Below are 17959 nucleotides of genomic sequence, written 5' to 3'. Positions count from 1 at the left end.
GTGATGCTCGGTCCAAGCCCTTTCCCGCTCTGACAGTCTTGCAGGGCGGGCCCAGCATTCCCATAACTGCTTCCCGCCCAGTTACTCAAATTGCTCACGTCTTAGCTGGCCCCACCTGGGAAGAAGACCAGGATGGATTTGAACCTGACATGAGCCCAAGTTATCACCCACCGCTTCCCAGGACATGCTGCTGCTACTGCTGTGTCCATCTCGAGGACCTTTGCTACAACCGTGGTTTTCTCCATTCCCCACTCTGAATGCTGACCTATCCCCCTTTTTTTTGGGGGGGGGGGTCATATCTAAGCTTTCTCTAAGTGTCACACCCAATATTTTGCTGTGTTTGAAATACCTCTCAGCCCTTTTTCCCCTTCTCTGGTCTGATTGCCTCTTTCATGTCTGCTTACCTGAACTGGTTTAATTTCCTTGAAACATGTCTCCTTGCCCCTAGTCTTTTCCTCTTCTACTCGGTTCACTTGCGACTCTGATCCTTCCTTGGTTGGCTGGTTGTTTTTGACGTTGGTACTCCTTATTTCCCTGTAGACTGAGATCCCAAGCTCCCTAATTTGGAAACCGGGGCCTGTAACAACCTAGCGTCAGTGCATTTCCAGTGAAGTGCGTTGTCCCGTCTTTCGGCTCCTGTCCACTCTAGTCAAATTGGGTTTCTCGCTGTCCCCAGCCATACTATGCACCTACTTTTTATTTGCCACAGTCATCCTCTACTTTTCTGCTTGGTGAAATCCTGCTCGTGTTTTGGGATTTGTGTCAGTTTGGCTGTAGATTCTTTCCTGTAACCTTCCTCACCATTAGAAATGCAGTTCCTTCCCTTCTTTGGGTTCCAAAGTCCGCACATACTCCTTGGTCGTGACTTAACGTGTTGAGTCATAATTACATACCCTTTCTCCTACCAGTCTGTAATCTTATGGAGAGACGACATCTCTAGAATTCTGTAGGGCTTCCAGTTCTCTATTAGTGTTTCCCAACGTGTGTCTTAGGACACTAGTTCTGCTGGCTGTTCATAAACACCTCTCTAGAGCTTATTGTGTTATAAATGCTGTTAGGAATAGTTCGCACATAGGTAGGTGCTGCTGTTGGTGTCCTGTGTTTCACAGATAAAATTGAGGAACTTACTCAAGGTTCAAGCTAGTAAGTGGCAGAGCCACGGTCAACCCAGGCAGCCTTGTTCCAAAGTCCGCGTGCTTCCCTACCGCACTGCATCATCTCTCTGGTTAATAGGTATCATAGGATGACAGTTTCAAGAAATGAAAGCACACCTTGCACTGGGCTGAACAAGGTGAACTAGGTAGGTCTTTGCTGCAGGGTGCAGAGCTGTCCCAGAGCTTTTCTAAGTGACTGCACCTGGGCAGCTTCCAGGAGGATTGGGTTAACAGCACTCCTCACACCTTCTTGGCTGCCGAACTTATTTTTCCCATAGATTATCTTGCAGGGTAATGTCTGTAGAATAGAATTTGGAAAACATTACTTCAGATCAATGTTTCCAAATTTATACCACACTGTAAGTTTGTGAATTATTCAAATTTTAACCTGGATGGTTTTAATTATAGAGGTGTATGACATATATTTATAATCACGTTCATGAATGACAGATCGCCAATATTTCCTTGTCTGGCCAACCTGAGGGGCTGCTTGCCTGGCCCTCTTATCTCAGGGCCAGGGGAGTTGAGTTGGGAACCTCCCCTTCTCTGACACCTGCTCTGCAGAGCGTTGTGTGCCAGGGAATGCAGGCAAGTGGGTACCAACATTTTATTGCTACTGGGCAGAAGTTGAGGCTGTGAATGGGGGTGTGCTGACACTGTGGGAGAGGCTGAAGGGGCACCTCCGGGGGGATGCAGTCAGTGGCGGATAGAAAGCGGACAGAGCTGGGCTGGCGGGGCATGGGGTCGTGGAGCTCCAGGTGGGTGGTGACTGCAGCGTCAGCACAGCACGGCATTCATTCTTCTCTTGCCAGAGCCCTGCCCCTCAGGCCCACAGCAGCCCTGTCCTCCCTTACATCTCCCCTACCCACCTACCCAGCCTAATTGTGTTCCTTGAGGGGAAGGCGCCCAGCATTTGTTTCAGTTCATAGTTTTTAAAGGTGTGAAGCTGTTGGTTGGATCCCATTTTGTAGATGGGGAAGAATGTGTCATAGTTGGGTGGTTGGGAAGCGTGACTCAGGAGCACTTGGGCCACTTTGGTCAGCTCAGTAAAGACATTGTTGTGTAGAAGCTTTAGGGAGCTTCTTGCCCTGTCTCCCCCTGTCTTTCATCCTCCCCCAGGACAGCCGTTTAAGCTCCAGCAGGGCAATGCTGAGTCTGAGCAACAGTGAGCTCAGCTAAGGCAGAGAGTCCCACAGACAGAACTGTCTCTCTGAGCACGTAATCTGTGTGGGTGCCCTGGAATGCAGTGTCTGCTGTGCAGGGAGAGAGGTTTGCCTGGACCATCCACTTGCTTACCTGTTTTCCCTTATTTGGCAGAGAAGCTAGTTGTGGCCAAACTCTTAGAGGGAGGGGTATGATGTGTTAACTGTCTGTACCCATGGCCCTACCGGAATGCCTGCCATAGGTAGCTCTTTAATGCGTGTTTTGGACAAATGAATGATTACTGGCGTACGCCCTCGCTCCGTGGTAGCTATTGATGTGTTGGGACACAGAACTAGGATCCAAGCCCGTGTCCTGCATGCCTGCCGCCAAATGGCATCCCTGCAGCAACAGGGACCTTGCGCCTGTCCAAGTCTGTATGAATGGCTCGGTTGTGCTGTGCAGGGCGGGAGCTGGTGTCAGCCCCATCCTGCCTCAGGCACTCACTTGCCAGGCCCAACAGGAGCTGCTGCGGGAGATGGGGGAAAGGGAGTGGATCCGCTTCTCAGGAATGCCTGAGTCAGGCCCCTGTCTCCATGGTTTCTGTTCATGTGGACTTAGTTCTATGGCCCTTCTGATCTCTGAGATGTTATACTTCTGTTGAGGGGCAGTCCCTAGATAGAAAATGTTCCCAAGTGGGTGCAGAAAGAGATGATAGGACATCTGAGGTGGCTTGACCTCATAGCAGGCAAGTCTTCCACTTGGGGGCCTCTTAGCTGAGGAGCTTTGGGGCCACCAGGTAGAGCTTGCATAGGGGGCTCGCTGCAGTGGTTCTCCCTCATTCCCACTCACGCCCTAGGCCCCCCCGCCATTGTGGCTCCTGACTTTTGCCAGGAGGTCTCCAGTTTCCATCCTCCTGAGCCCATCCACAGTTGAATAAGGAAGCCTTGTCCCCAGCCCCGGCATGCTCACTGCTGCCTCCCAGAGTCTCCTCAACCAGCCAGCATGTTTGAACCCTGACTAGATGGCAGGTACTGTGCAAGGCACGGGGGATCCAGTGATGGATGAGATACAGTCACTTCCTTCAGAGGGCTCATGGTCTAGCTGAGGAGACAGACACATGTGACATGGAAACAGCACACCATATATAGTGAATGCTCTGCTGCATCGCAAAGAATGTGGGAAGATAGAAAGGAGTGGAGAGAGGAGGGAAAGGGAGAATGACTCTGGAGACTGTAACAGTTTGCCACAGGGCTTAGGTAATGGCGAGTCTCTCTTAAGAGTCACCCTCTGCTAAAGCAATTACTTTTCATTTTTGTGCTTTTAGTAGCAAAATAATTTTTCTAAACTGCTGCGTGGATCACCAAATAAAGAAAACAAAAGCATAGCGCCTGTGGTGAATTGGGAGGAGAGTGAGGATGGGGGGTGGGGGTCGGGTGCTCTCTGCCTGGCTGCATCTGTGTGCCTGCCCTTGTTTCAGAAGTCCGGCTTCTGCTCTCCCCGAGGTGGTCATACACCCATTCAGGTTGCTGTTGAGCACCACTTTGCCTTGGAAGGGCCTGGAACCTACAGGCTTGTTATAGACAAATCTACAGGTGACCTTGTCACTCCTGCCTTGGGCCCAAACTGGACAGCTAGGCTTTTCTTTTGGGGAAGTGATGCCTAAATATAATACAGGTAGGAAGGGGTGGATTCGAGTGAGGAATCATTTCCGTATCCTAGCGTGGGATGAATTGGTGACTTCCTGGAGCTGTGTGGTGTGTGAGCCTGTAAGGGGAGGTGCCACTAGAGTGGACAGTGTCTCTGAAGGGGAAAGGCCTGTTCTGGGACTTGTCGGTGCAGAGAGCTCTGCTGGAAGAACTGTACTTTCTGGTCAGACCTTGCCTATAGTTCCCCACGGAACCCAGGGAGCTCTGTGGGGCTCTCTGCAGGTGGCTAAGCGGACACCTGCTGGGAGGTGAGAGGCCAGGCCAGTAGAGGCGAGTTCAGCTGCCCTGTCTGTAGGTGTGGCTGCTCCGATTCACCTGCGGCCCGGCCTCGAGCTCACAGCGCCATGGACCCTGAGCACATCATTTTCCGTGTATTGGCTTAGTTGATCCTCATGACAACCCCATGCGTTAGGTTTTATTTTTACCCTCCTTGTGCTAATGAGGAAATTCAGGCACAGAGGTTCCCTGGGTAATTAGTGGTAGAGCTGGCATTCACTTTGAGGCAGTCTGGCCTCCCAGAGAATGCACCTGAGAACTTTCTATACAGGGCACAGCAGCTTCATGAGCGAAGGATCCTCCAGTGTCTCACAACTGGGGATTCTTATGTGCGGCTTCTGCTGTAAGTGACCAGTTGGAGAACAGTGTGTGTGTGCAGTTTGTATTAAACACCCTCCTGATGCAGGCACGTGGAAGCTGGTGCCAGGGTGCTTTGCTGACCAGTAGAGACAGGTTACAAGACATGGAGTGTTCCTCAGAAAGCAGCTCCTGCCCGGCAGATGACTTCCAGCTGCCTCGACCTGTCACTCTGTGCTGGTCTCCCAGCGGGCAGCCCCTGCTTAGGGAGACATGGGGGACTCTGGAATCAGGGCTGCACACCAACAGGGGAACGTGTTGGTCTTATTCCTCCTTCCCTGACTCAGTGCCCTCCTACCCATGATGCCCTCGGCTGTGTGCCCTTTACAGAAGGGGTGTGTTCTAGCTGGGTGCCTGACTGGCAAGGGAGGACTGTGAAGGGCTCCTCACATGCAGGCAGCTCTTCAGCACCCACACCCAGGTCTCACGAACCGTGGGTCTCCCAATGTTAAGCGCTTCCCGGGTGGCTGCGCAGCACCAGCAGGTGCCCCCTCTCCAGGCCCTTGGCTTTGGCTACCTTTTCCTGCTTCTTGGCTCTTTCTCTGCTCCCTCACTTTCATTAGAAGCTTCTTTTTTTGTGAGAAATTTATGAATAGGAGGAGGTTTGTGGTGGGAGAAGGCAGAGAATGGAAGAATTATTCTGGATTATCTGTGGGTTTTCATTAGCTGCTCTTTCTGTCCCTCATTACCAGGGATGAATAAGATTTGCTTCATAAAGGATCAGGATGCTTGTGCCATTTTGCAAGTAGAAGTTCAGGAGTTTTTCTCAGAATCAAACATTAAGCTAGAAAAACAAATCCAACATAAAACCCTGAAGCAAAAAAGGAATCCAACAGAAAATGCCATTCTGTTCAAACGTATGGCCTGCAGGAAAAATTTCAAAAATATTCCTTCAAAGGACCAAGCAGCAGGCCTCCCGTTTAAGCACTGCAACTGTTATAGGATGTCTCTCTCTCACATACCGCTTTGAAACATTACCCTTCTCATCCTGCATGATCAAATGCCTTCTCTTGCTGCCTCTCATTCTGCGGTCCTGAATAGGGCGGCTATTGTTCTCCAGCAGGGCATGCTTTCACTGCCACATCATTCTGGCAAAGTATTGACACAAACCAGCATTATTCCTGGATCTGCCTTTCTCTTTGGTCCCCTTTCTTCTGGGCCTAAAGAGATCACATCCAGGAAGGCAGTCAGGTTTTGTAGGTTGGGGCGGACTCTGGGTGCCTCCTAGTGGGCTTTTTGGCCAGGAAGGGACTGCTCTGTTCTGCCCCCCACAGTGCGTGGGTAGAGACTCGCTATGGTCATGAGAAAGGGGGTGGACTTCCAGAGGTCTCTTGGCTCAAATGCACTCCAGAGAACTTTTGTTTCCAAAGTCAATTTATTGAATATTAAGTCATAAAGCCAGTGATATAATTTTAATGAAAAATATCCTGTATCACTCAAGACTTAAAAGAACAAAAATACCCCTTAGAAACACTGCTTTGAAAAATAATCACATGAACTTTACACACAACAGAGTCCTTTCTTAAGCTTTATTTAAGAAATCGAGTACTATATAGTTCAATATATATAAGACACATCCAGTATTGTGTTCCTGATAGCAAGTGCATAGATTTTGTTAAGATATCATTTTCACTCAATAGAAACGTTTCATGGTCACATGAAGATAATATTCCCAGTGATTTGCCCAAGCATGAGAGAACAGAACACAGCAAAAATAGTGAACTACAACAGAGATGAAAAACAACAACAGCAAATTAGCAGAACAGTCGATTCCTGATAAGTGAATAAGCTGATTGTTTGGTCACAATGTTTTATTCACTTATCAGGAACGATTCACAGTACATTTATGTTCACTGTGTGTCCTAGCCTGCCAGCTAAGAGTCCGAGCCCATCGGGTGCGTGCAACTGCTGTGGGCTGGGCAGCGTGTGTGGCTTCCATCAGCAAGGCAGATGTTGATGGTGCTGCAGTATCCCAAGGTGGTCCTTGCATGGCACACGGATTCACCTTGCTCACACTGCAGCGGGGTCATACCGACTCAAAACTATGGGTATGAATTTAAGCGGGGACCAACTTTATAGTCATAAGTGCTTAAAGGAACTAGCATTTTCATCCCCTTCTTTGGAGAATTATTTGTTGCTTTAGAAAAGCAACAAAAACTGGCTTTGTCTTTCTCTTCCTTTGCTTAGCATGAGTATTTTGTCTTGTGCCAAAATGGTGGATCTATGTACTTATAGATTTGAAAAATAAACACTTGCACCTTGGAAATAATTTAATCACCCCCCATACCTCCCAACATCCCCTCCCACCTCCCTAATAAAAAGAATTCACACCCTTAGCCATCCTTTCCCACTAACATAGGCAGTGTGTTTTCAGAGGAGACTGCCGAAGGCTATGAGGAGACTGAAAGCAGAAGTGGTGGCAGGAAGTGAGCTCCATCCGTGCAGGCTGGAGCTGGTGGCATCACCATCACTGAGGCAGCCAGCCCCGGGGAGGGAGCCTCCCTTCCTCCACCTCGCCAGGCCCCTCTGTTGTTGAGCAGACTAGAAAATACAATCTCGGGCCAGAGGGGCTGCTGCAACGAGAGGGTGAAGAGCCTGAGCACCTACTGGGAGAGATTTCACTGGCACCCAGAGGAAGGCTGCCAGGTGCTGGGTGGCCTGAGTCAGAGCTTGTGCGTCTGAAAATACTGGAAGGAGAGATAAGACAGAGGGAGCAAACATCGACGGAATCTTGTAAGAGCACTTTAAGAGCAATCAGATTCCTGAGCAGAGGCAGAACAGGGCCTGCGGCTTCAGTCTTTGAGGGCAGAGAAGGAACAGTTTTTGATAACTGGCCTTGGGGTGACAGTGGGGACGAGACTTAGGTTCATCCAGGAGGGAGTGTGTGGATGCGTATGGCATTATTAGCTTTTGTTTGGAAAAGGACAGTAAACTATGAAGACGACTTGAGTGTGAGAAACTTTACCTCCCCCTGCCTCCACCGGACTGAGTACAGCTTCCATTTGAGCCCTTGGAAATACTTCTTTTCTCTTCCGTTAGTGTTAATAATTAAAGCTGCTCCTGGATTCAATTAGCTTGTAGAAATAAATAATTTAAATGACTTTTCTATACATATCTTTTGAGTGATGGCAACAAATAGACTTAAGTTTAACCCTTTTCACCGGCCAAGTTTATTTTTCTTCCCTGGAGAACTCACCTCTTTTAGAAAGGTGATTGGTGTCTAAGAAGAGTGCGACTGTAATGATGTGGGTTTGGCCTCGTGGGTGTAGAGAGGAAACCCCAGCAGCAGTTTGGAATGTATGTTAAGAACTGTGTGGACAGACTCATGGGGGCGGGGAGAGAAGGGGAAATTAACCTGTGTGGTCAAAAGACCGTAAAACACCTTGGCAAATCCAACCCCGAAGGCAGTTACTGAGGTGAACCGTAGGAAAAAAGTGTATAAATCTTGGAAGCAGGAGTTCACGTGGGCGGTTGTACATAAATCAAAGGTGGCTGGTGTGCAGTTTCCTCTTTACCAAATCAGATATTCACTTAAGTGGAATCGACTGTATCTTTTTACACAACATAGAGAAAAAAACAGATACGTGAAACAGTGAGGTGTGCAGATGTATCACCAACATATAATGACTACCAACAATACAACACGCAGAGAGAGAAACAAGTATTAGGAAAATGGTTTAATATTGGAGACAGAAGCAAAAAACTGCATCACACAGTAACATACATTACAAAAATAAGTTTGACTGTTTCAACTACACGGTTATGTTCACAATGAGGACAGAAGAATCAGAAAAAACTTTGATCTAAACAGCAAAAAAGCAAACCCTAAAGTTTTAACTAATACATTTATCCACTTAAAGTGACTGAGTACTTCTAAATCTAATTACCTTATTGTGTAACTGCACAATACAGAATAAAAAGTGAAACTTACCGCTGTTATTTTAAGACAAAATTCTAATGCTAGGTATAAGCAAAGGGAAAAAAGAAATCAAGCCAAAGTTTTTAATTCTCAAAAGAAAAGCAACTTTCTTTCTATCAACCCGAAATCAAACTTGAAATCAGTCATTGTCAGGGGCCCACCAGAGCAAGCCACAAAATTTCCATTTTTTTTTAATCTCCAGTATAAAAGTTCCACTGGTACAAAATGCATAAGTACAATCAGTTGTAGAAATAGGAAAGCCTGCGTATGTTTTTTTTTGGCTCAAATTCCATCAAACAACAAAATCCAAATGCATCAATAAAACAAACAATACTCAAATGGTCTTACAGTTTCCACTAGGTTGCATTAACTTTGGCTTTTCTCAGACAATATTTAAAAACTATTTTGTAATTCTAAACAAAATGATTATTAATCTACAAACATCAATTCTCACAGCACAAAAAAACATACATTTTTTGTATGACATTATTCAAAAAGGTAATGAAACTACAGGTTTTTTTAAAATTTTATTTTTTTTTTAATTAGCACTTAAGATAATAAAAACAAACAGTAAAATGATTCCAGAGTAGCACAAGCCAACTATAACCCCTATGGTGAAAGAAAGATGAACTCCTTACGCCTTTGAGGACTGCCATTGTATCACAATTCTCTAATTTAGATTAAAAATGACTATTCTCTACACTTGATTAAAAAAAGCAGTTTCCCTGTGTGTGTTTTCTTCTGGCACAGGCCCTTTGCACCCTTGCAGCTATTTCCTTTTGATAGTAAAAGATAAAGTGGATAGAAGGACAGTTTGTCTCTGTGAAAGGTTTTTTTTTTTTTTTTGGAGAAGGGCAAAAAAGGGCTTTCCCACTCATGTCCTTTCTCGGTGACTTGTGAAGAAGGAACACTCGACTCAGAGGGCCTGTCCTGAGCCTCCTGTCCCCTGCCCTCAGTGTTTCCTCCAGGGGAGATGCATGCAGGTGAGTTGAGAGGGAAATGGGGAGGGGAGTCTGCTTCAGGAAAGAAATCAGAATTGTTTTTCATTGAGATTTAGGTAATTGATAAAGAGTTTCTAGATGAAACGGTCTTAGAAATTCAAGTGGTGGGCTCTTGTGTTTCCATGTATGTGTCGAGACACACCGTGTTCTCGGAGAGAGACAGGTGCAATAACGGTTGTTATTAAGCTGATTGCTGCAGGAAGTACAAAATAGCCCTCAGAGGATGAAGGAAGGCCTCAGCAGTAGTAAACACATGTGAGGATAATACAAATCATGTCACTGTAAGTGCATGTGCTATAAGAAGGAAACGTTTGTGTTGCTTTTTGTTTTTTGCATCAGTAGAGGCTAGTCCTTTCTATCCCAGGGCTATCCCATCCACACACACTGATCCTAACAGGGTGCTGAGCGGGGAAGGGGAGCTGAGGCCAAGAAGCTTCCAGGGCATACCGAAGAGGAAGGCTGGAGCTTGTGTTGGGGCTGTAGGCGTGACATTAGGATTTGTCAAGACAGCAAGGTACCTGTTCATAGAAAGTCATATGGCACTTTAAAAAGTGGCAGCAGGAACTGGTGCTAGGTATTGGAACTGGTGCTAGGTATTTGGTCAGTACATTGTGATAAAGAACTGAGCTTAACTTAGATGGTCAGTCCCCTTTAAAAGTGTTCAATTAAAAAAACCAAAAAGGCTGGGAAAGGGCTATGGGCTTCTAACTCCAGACACCTGGTATATTCAGTGGTACCTACTGGGGTCGGAGATGCCCCAGCATAATGGCTGATTAGAAATATTGTTTAGGAGTATTTAAGAAACAGAAACAAACCCCCTCAAAAGATTATCCTGCCACAAAGTCCGTTTTACTGCAAGGTATATGAAAATATTCTAGACTAGGACATAGCACTAAAAAGCACACAGGATTGTTAGGTGCTGAATCTACCTCCGTTTTCCCTCAGGGTTTATCCAATTACTCGTTAAAACTGAAGAAGGAATTCTAGTAGCACATTAGGAATTCTGTTCCCAAAAATGAGAAATAATCAAAAGTAGTGTAGGATTTTTTCCCTTTAGGTTGGCCTCGTGGAATTGTTTTCTTTTGGATCTTAACCAAAGAACAAAGTAGTCAAACCGAAACAACTTAGAGGATAGATGCAGGGGAAAAAAATCCAAATTGGAAACACCCCAAAACAAACTCAAATCGTGATGGTATAAAAAGTTATCAACATTCCAGATAGCTCTGGGTAGAAAGGGTTAAAAGTTCAAAACTTTCTCACCTTAGAGGTTTCCATAGATTATGAAGAAAATACATGGTGAGGTTGCCTTCACAGCACTGATGTGCGGAGTGGTTAAAAAAGTGGGACATGGGCACTTATACAATGTCTTACAAAAAACATCAGAGAGAAATAACAAACAATAACAATTTCAGGCAACAAGACCACAGGATAGCAAGTTAACAAACTTTTTAACCTTTTTTTGTTTTTTGTTTTTTTAAATATTAGGGATTTATACAAAACACATAATAAAATACCCATGTTATCAAATTACTTCTCACAAGAAACACACTGAAGCTCTAGGAAGGAAGTACCTTTGGAATTTGGCACTATATATTTTCACTTTTTTTCTTTAAAAGAAAAAACAGATCACATTTTGCTGAACACAAACACATCTAAATAGTCCACAATTAAAAAAAAATGACATCAATGCTTCACAAGCCAACACAAAACTTATTCTGGAATAGGTTTTTTTTTTTTTTTTTTCCACTACATGAAATTTTTTTTAAGCAAACAACTTTTTTTTTTTGAAATTCTTTTTTTTTTGTATTAAGTAAACAATTCTAAACTTGTCTTATCAACAAAGAACATTAAGACTCATGATGAAACCACAACTTAATTCACAGAAGCACCAACATAACACAGTTTACAGTAACCTTCTCTCCTGTACATGAAACAGTATAAAAATATGGTAATTTCATGTGCATTAAACCATGATTGTCTAACTGTGAGTTCAGCAAAAAGGTGACACAAATAGGTAGCATTTGCCCCAAACAGGGTAAATTTTTTCTTATACAATCTACAAAAAGTGGTTCTATATATATATCTTAATGAGAAAGTGAGCCACCTAAAATGGCCTTATCAAAAAACTTTACACTGCCTGAAAAATGTAAAAACTATTACAGACCTCTAGAGACTTAAAATCAGACAGTTTTTTTCTCAAACTGTTTTTGGAAGTAGTCTGTTAGAAACCAACATTCTGTGTCCCTGGACACATATTGCTATTGTTACCAGTGACCGGGAAGAATGCCAATCCCTGTATAATACTTTCAAGTCTGTTTTAGGAAAAGAAAAAAAAAAGAAAGAAACGTTTTTGCCACAGGTTTTTTTTCTATAATGAATTTGTCTAATAATAAATTTCAGTCTTGCATGAATGCAGCAATGTTTTTCACATTGACTTCCCAGAATTCATAGCTAGATGAGGTCACATGCAAATTTCAAAGGTCAAACTAGATCAAAGGTCAGTAGGAGAACCAAATATGATGTGAGGTCAGAAAGACATCAGAAACAATGACGGGACGATGAAACTTTTTTTTGAGACGCCACAGGGACATGCTAGGCAAACGATGAACTAACGGGCATGAAGATGTCTAGGGAAAAAACAAGGAAGAGTAAAAAGTTACACAGAATCTATGCAGCAGCAACAAAATCACTTTTAAGGGTGCAGAAGAAAAACTAATGCAAATCTTAGGTCATTAGGGAGTCTCCGAGCCATTCACATAATTTGCATTTCTTACACTCTTTATCCACAGCACAATGAAACCCCAAGAGAATCCATCTGGAGAGAGTGAAAGGGGATGGATTCCGGGTGTTTTGGGGTGAGGGACAGGGGGAGAGGGTCCAGTTTCAACAAATGTGACATACGGGGAAAGTCAGACGACTGAACTGTAAACTAGATAATGGAAGTTACGAACAAAATCATCAGACAGATACAAACAACGAGAGGATAAAGCATGAACTTTAGGTCTAGGGTTCAACGGTGAAAAAAAGCCCATTCCTAGAACAATTCCTCTAGAGACTACTTCAGAAGGTTCTAGCTAGACAGAGAACTGCTCTTTAGGTACCCAATAAGTTAACAATAGGCAATAAATAACTTCCATTATTTCTGAGGCAGTAAAATTTTGTATAAAATAGAAATGCTTTTTTACAAATAAAATTTACAGGCCTGTGGCTTTCTTTTTTATTTATGTATTTATGTATTTATTTATTATTATTAAATTTATCTTTCAAGAAACATCAAGTATTTTCACTCATTTTATTTTAAACCCTGTAGCTTTAAGAAACAGATCTCTAAATCTTTTTGTACATTAATCCTTTCTAAAAACTAAAATAAAACAATAACAAAATAGACAACCAGTGTAATCATTTGACCAATAAATGTCATGTTTCTTTGAACCCTAAAATAAAATCCTACTTAGTAAAACAAGCCGATGTAGTGGAAAGACGTGTGGTTGGAGTAAGTGCTTCTCCTGGCTTCTCCCTCTCCTAGGCCACCACGTTAACCTCTAAGCACCGGGCCCTCCCTCCGGGGGCGGGCGCCGGGCAAGGAGGGGTGAATTCTCCAGGCAGTGCTCTCGGGGCACCAGTGGTTTCAGAGTTAGAATTGCACATTAGCGTTTGTTTGGCTTTTAAATTCTCAAGATGCCATTTATTTGTGTATATGCTTCTCTTTAAAAAAGCAAAAATGAAAAAAAAAAAAAGGTAAAAGGAGATTCAAATTGCAAAACAAAGGAGAATACAGTGGCACAACTGGAGGAGGAATTTACTCAATAGAAACAAGGTAGCCCAAGTTTTAATTATGGCAAACTGGGTAGGGGAAGTGGGTGGGGACATGGAGGCCTTATTGTAAAAATAACCGTCTCTCTTGGTAAAAGTTGGCAATGTGGTCCTCCTCTGCCTTCCCTGTTGAGACAGGCTGGCTCGTGGGACTTACCCTAAGAAAGCTAAAATGAGAGCAGGGAGCCTCTGGGGTTAGGATCAGTAAGGTTTGCTGTCGTTTTTGGAACGCTTCAGCTGCACCTTCAAGCGTTTCATGCCGATCTGAAAGCCATTCATAGCCTGGATAGCAGCTTGTGCAGAGACTGGATTGTCGTAGCTAACAAAACCTGGAAAATACCGAGAACAGGGAGTCAGGCTGGAGAGGCAGCCCAGCAGAAACCAGAAAAGGGGGCCGGGGCTCTAGGGAGGGCTGAAGAGCCAGCATGAGGCGCCAGCCCCCACGGGCCCAGCACAGCTCCGCCGAACTGATGGTGAGTCCACCATGAATGGCTGATGGAACGTGCCCATTGAGCAGCTGTGGAGCAGCTGGCTGGACTGGAACTGTGGCATCATGGAGCACACACCCCTCCCCAGAACACTGAAACCTCAGTTGTTTGGCTGAATTCAGTTCCACTTACTGAACTCGCTCAAATCATTGTGATTCAAGTCCTTTAGTATCTCTCCAAAAGAACCCCAGGTCCATACATGCTACTCATACAAGCAGTGGTGTAAACATTTAAGGGCTGTGGGGGCCCCTAGGGGCTCACGTGTCCCAGCCAGGTGAGGCCAACAGGCAGGCTCGGGAAGGGAAGGGCTGGGGAACAGCGGATACTGCCAAGCCCCGGCCTCTCACTCCAGCTCTCCATCGTCCGTCACACAGAGCCTACACCTGTTTGGCTGGAGGATGGGTCAATTAGCAAATAAACCCTAGAATAACTCATACTTGATTTTTACCCACTTGGAGTTATTACCAAGGAGACTAGGGAAGTGCTGGGCCTTTCTCCTTATCTCACTTTCCATTTCCAAAGCTCCAGTAAATTCAGCAGAAAGGAAATTGCTCCCTGGCATCTCCCAGAGTCTCGGGGATACACAGTCAACGGCTTAGAGCTTCATCATCTGAAGAGAATTCCCCAGTTCTTACTCTGTGGCAACGACCGCCACCAAAAACAGCAGGGAGGGCAAGCTTTTGAAAAAGAACTGCAAAGACCCAGTGACAAGAGGCTCTCAGTCCCAGAGTCTGTTCCAGCACTGGGGGAGGTCGCAGCAGAGGTACGGCAAGGCTGTAAAGGGTGCTGATGCAAGTGGTGACAGGAAGCTATCGTCCTGATTTACATGTAGGTCTAAACGTCAGCTGTTCAGAAGGTTCTATACTGAGCACCTCTATCCATCTGCTATTAAAGTTAAAGAGAAAATTCCTCTACAAACTAGAGGAGGAAGAAGAGGACGTGACTTTTCTGCACAGTTCTCAGCTGATAAAAATGGGCATGTGGCATAACACTGAGCAGCTTTTCAGAGGCAGGCTGGATTGCAAAGTGGCTGTTTACGTTTTTATTAAGTCTCATTCCCAATAAATGTGATCTGGGATCCCAGAGTTTTGCCCTTTCCTTTCCCTCTGGGTCTTTATCAAAGAACAGCAAGATGGTTACAGAATGGAAGTGGACAAAGGTGAGATGGATAACAAAACCTGGCCAAGAAATAGGAAGGAACAGGGCACCACCTTATGACTGGCAGCCCTAAGAAATGCGGTTGGCTCACCGAGCAACCTGGGCGCCATAGCATTTCACAAAAATGGAAACCAGTCCATCATGCTCAAGAATCATCTGCTGACACTAACAGCTATGGTTTACATCCGTATGAGCACATGGTTAAGGAGGTTGTAGGCTGATAAACAATCTGTTTTCAAGGAAGTAAATATTTTCTCAAATCAAATCATGAAGCAGAATTCCCTTCCAAATAAACCTAGAATATTGTTTAGCTGTGAAAAACACAAAAGTCTGCCTCAAAGCCTTGTAAACCGTGTAGGGGAGCCTCCCTAAAGTAGGCTCCTGCTCAAACACACACCCCCCTATAATGATTTGATTTGCATATCCCTCTCTACTGAACTGTCACAGAGGAGTTTATACAGTTGCCACAGCAGCAGCCTAATGGGTTCCGGCTGACAGCCTTGCCGCTAGGGTAGCGTGGTGACTGTAAGTGGCTGACATGCGGAGTCCTTTAACGGTGCCTTCAGACCTTCCTGGGTGATAGCACAAATTAGACCTTATGATAATAGAGTTTTAGAAGCCAAAACATTCTCTTTGAACTGGTTCCTCATTGCCAGCCAGTGTTAAGTTTGAGAACCACCCTCCCTTTGCTATTTTCCTTTATAGCACACAATTCTGTGTGTTTCCTCCAGCCCTCACCTAACTAACTGGGATTTATGCTGTTACTATTTCCCATCGGCATGAATTATTAAATCGCAGGAGTGATTAAAGTGAATATTCTAACCCAAACTGGGCCCTGAGCTTGCCAAGTAATATACACTCTGAACATCCTGGCCTGTAATCTGCTTTGGGGGCCAATAGGGTTTGGAAAATGAAGGAAGGAATATATTTAATGAATGCTGTTGTCCTGGTGTAAAACATCCGTCCACTCTGCGAGCATCCCTTACTCCCTAAGGGAGCGAAAAACACCACAGGAAGCAGAGTCCAGACTGCTTGAGGAAAGGGGCATGGCAGCTCAGGCTCTGATAACAGCTGCACACCTCTGGACTTCACATTCATTCCCACAGCCCCCGCCCCAGCCCCTGGACTCCACATCCATTCTCACTCCCCGACTGTGGCCCTTCAGGTCCCGTCATGCAGCTCGCTACATAACTGTGAGATCTGTCAGCCGCTCATCCCGGGCACATGGAGCTGCGATCATGCAGCAGCCTGAACACATGGGTGTGTGGGTGCTGATGAATGGCTGGCTAGCTGTGAAAATGTCTTTGTGTGCGTGTTACATCAAGGCCAATAAGCCCCCAATATGGTGTTGCCCACCACCATGGTGTCTGAATTGCACTAAACCCAGAGGGGTAAGGAATTAGTGGGAAAGATTAGCTGAATGTGGTTTGATTCCTTAATAGTATAGTAAGACTACCTAATGTATGGGCATCGACTTTAATTTCCCAGAGCCTTCCTTTCTTTGCCCAAATCTGCTTACAAGGATCCAGAAAATCAGAGCCCACCACCACGTGGGGAAGGCCCTATCCTGACTGAAATTGTCTCACATTTTCCTTCCCATGACTCTTCACTTGGGAACCTACTGCAATATTCTAGCTTAGTTTCTTTTGCATACCAAAGCACTTGCTCAGATTGGTCTGTTTGTCAATGAAGACTTTAGCAGAGATAACATTTCCAAAAGGCATGAACATCTGCAGAATGTCCTGGTCTCCAAATTCCTGTGGAAGGTGGTAAATAAAGAGGTTTGCCCCCTCTGGACCTAAGGAGGAAAAAAAAAGTCAGAGTAAGGTATCCCTTGAGTCTTAGTTTCCAAAGTCCCTTCTTAGGAATACTTTAACAACAGGTAGGCTAAGCATTTAGCTTTCTTTCCTACAAAGAACAAACAAACAGATGGATAAATGTCAAGTGCTGGAGTGCCTTTCAGGAAAGCAATCATCCTTCAGATTTTCCTGATTTCCAGAGATGCTGGCTACGAACAGCTTCCTTTTCACTGACAGTCTTCTGTGAGTCACAGGTAATACTGCCCCTTGGCATGCATTTCAGTCACCTCTTCATGGGGATGAAGGTGACAGTGGGCAGAATGGGGGCAGATAATGTTGGCATGGGTTTTTCCTGGGTGGCCAGATTTTCTCAGGTACAGACAGACTCTGAGAAGAAAAAAAGGGTGGTGCTGTGTGCATTCTAAGCAAATTGTAACAATTTAGAATGGATGTAGCAGTAATGCTGCTCAGATTTCTCTATCATTTGCCTAGTTATCCAGCCAGTTTTGATTTGCCAAATCTCTTAACACACAGTCTAATAATCATCTTTATTATAAATGACTGGCAATGAGTCAAGACAAGGAAAGAAGGTAGCCTGAGTCCCACGACTTTGAGAAGAATGACGCCCCTGGGCGTTAGCCTTGGAGATGAGTGCAGTCGATGCAGAAGCTAGGCAAAGACCGAGGAAGCCAAGCTCTGCCCGTCCACCTGTCCTTTCCCAGTAAACACAGGCAGCAAGGGCAGCATGGAGATCTTGGCCCCGCTGGCTGGAGAGGTGTGTGCTCCTAAGCTCCCCTTGCTTTTCCTCTCCTGACTCTCCCCCACCCATATGAGCACCATTTGAAAGTTAAAAGCAGCACAAAAGGGGATAAATATGAGCTGAGGGACATGAGGGCTGACTGTTTCTTGGGCATTCCAGGCATGGAGTCTTCCAAGGAGGGGCGCTCACAGAACTGGTGGGGCGACTTCTGCAGCAGGTCGGGAATCCTCAACTGGCCTTCACAGGAGAGGAACGGGCCTGCCTGCCCAACTAGGCAACCCCAGGGGATAGCTGCACTGGGGAACCTAAATGTGGGAAGGGTGTCTGTGTGTGGCATGAAGAAAACTAAAATGGGGATAAAAAGAATTTTGTAAAAATGTCAGAC

The 17959-nt window shown here is 45.1% G+C and overlaps 1 protein-coding gene across 18 annotated transcripts in view; it reads right to left on the bottom strand.

Annotated features, from left to right (window-relative positions):
• Positions 1 to 6132: 6132 nt before the first annotated feature.
• The window catches only part of CELF2 (CUGBP Elav-like family member 2), a 558220-nt gene continuing 546393 nt past the window's right edge, over positions 6133 to 17959 (bottom strand). For 8 of the 18 annotated variants that reach the window (XM_017886680.1, XM_017886683.1, XM_017886685.1 and 5 more), the window contains 3 exons: positions 16670 to 16813; positions 13527 to 13698; positions 6151 to 12183 (listed from right to left, as the gene is read on the bottom strand). In XM_017886680.1, the coding sequence (XP_017742169.1) occupies positions 13571 to 13698; positions 16670 to 16813 (272 nt within the window). In that variant the 3' untranslated portion in view covers positions 6151 to 12183; positions 13527 to 13570. Of the gene's footprint in view, positions 13699 to 16669; positions 16814 to 17959 lie in introns of all 18 variants that reach the window. The other 10 variants (XM_017886678.1, XM_017886681.1, XM_017886677.1 and 7 more) reach the window with 3 other exon arrangements.

The sequence above is a fragment of the Rhinopithecus bieti genome, unplaced genomic scaffold, assembly GCF_001698545.2.
Source record: "Rhinopithecus bieti isolate Rb0 unplaced genomic scaffold, ASM169854v2 scaffold_13900, whole genome shotgun sequence".
Lineage (NCBI taxonomy): Eukaryota > Metazoa > Chordata > Mammalia > Primates > Cercopithecidae > Rhinopithecus > Rhinopithecus bieti.
The sequence above is the reverse complement of the archived record's forward strand: the minus strand, read 5'-3'. Positions and strand labels throughout refer to the sequence as shown.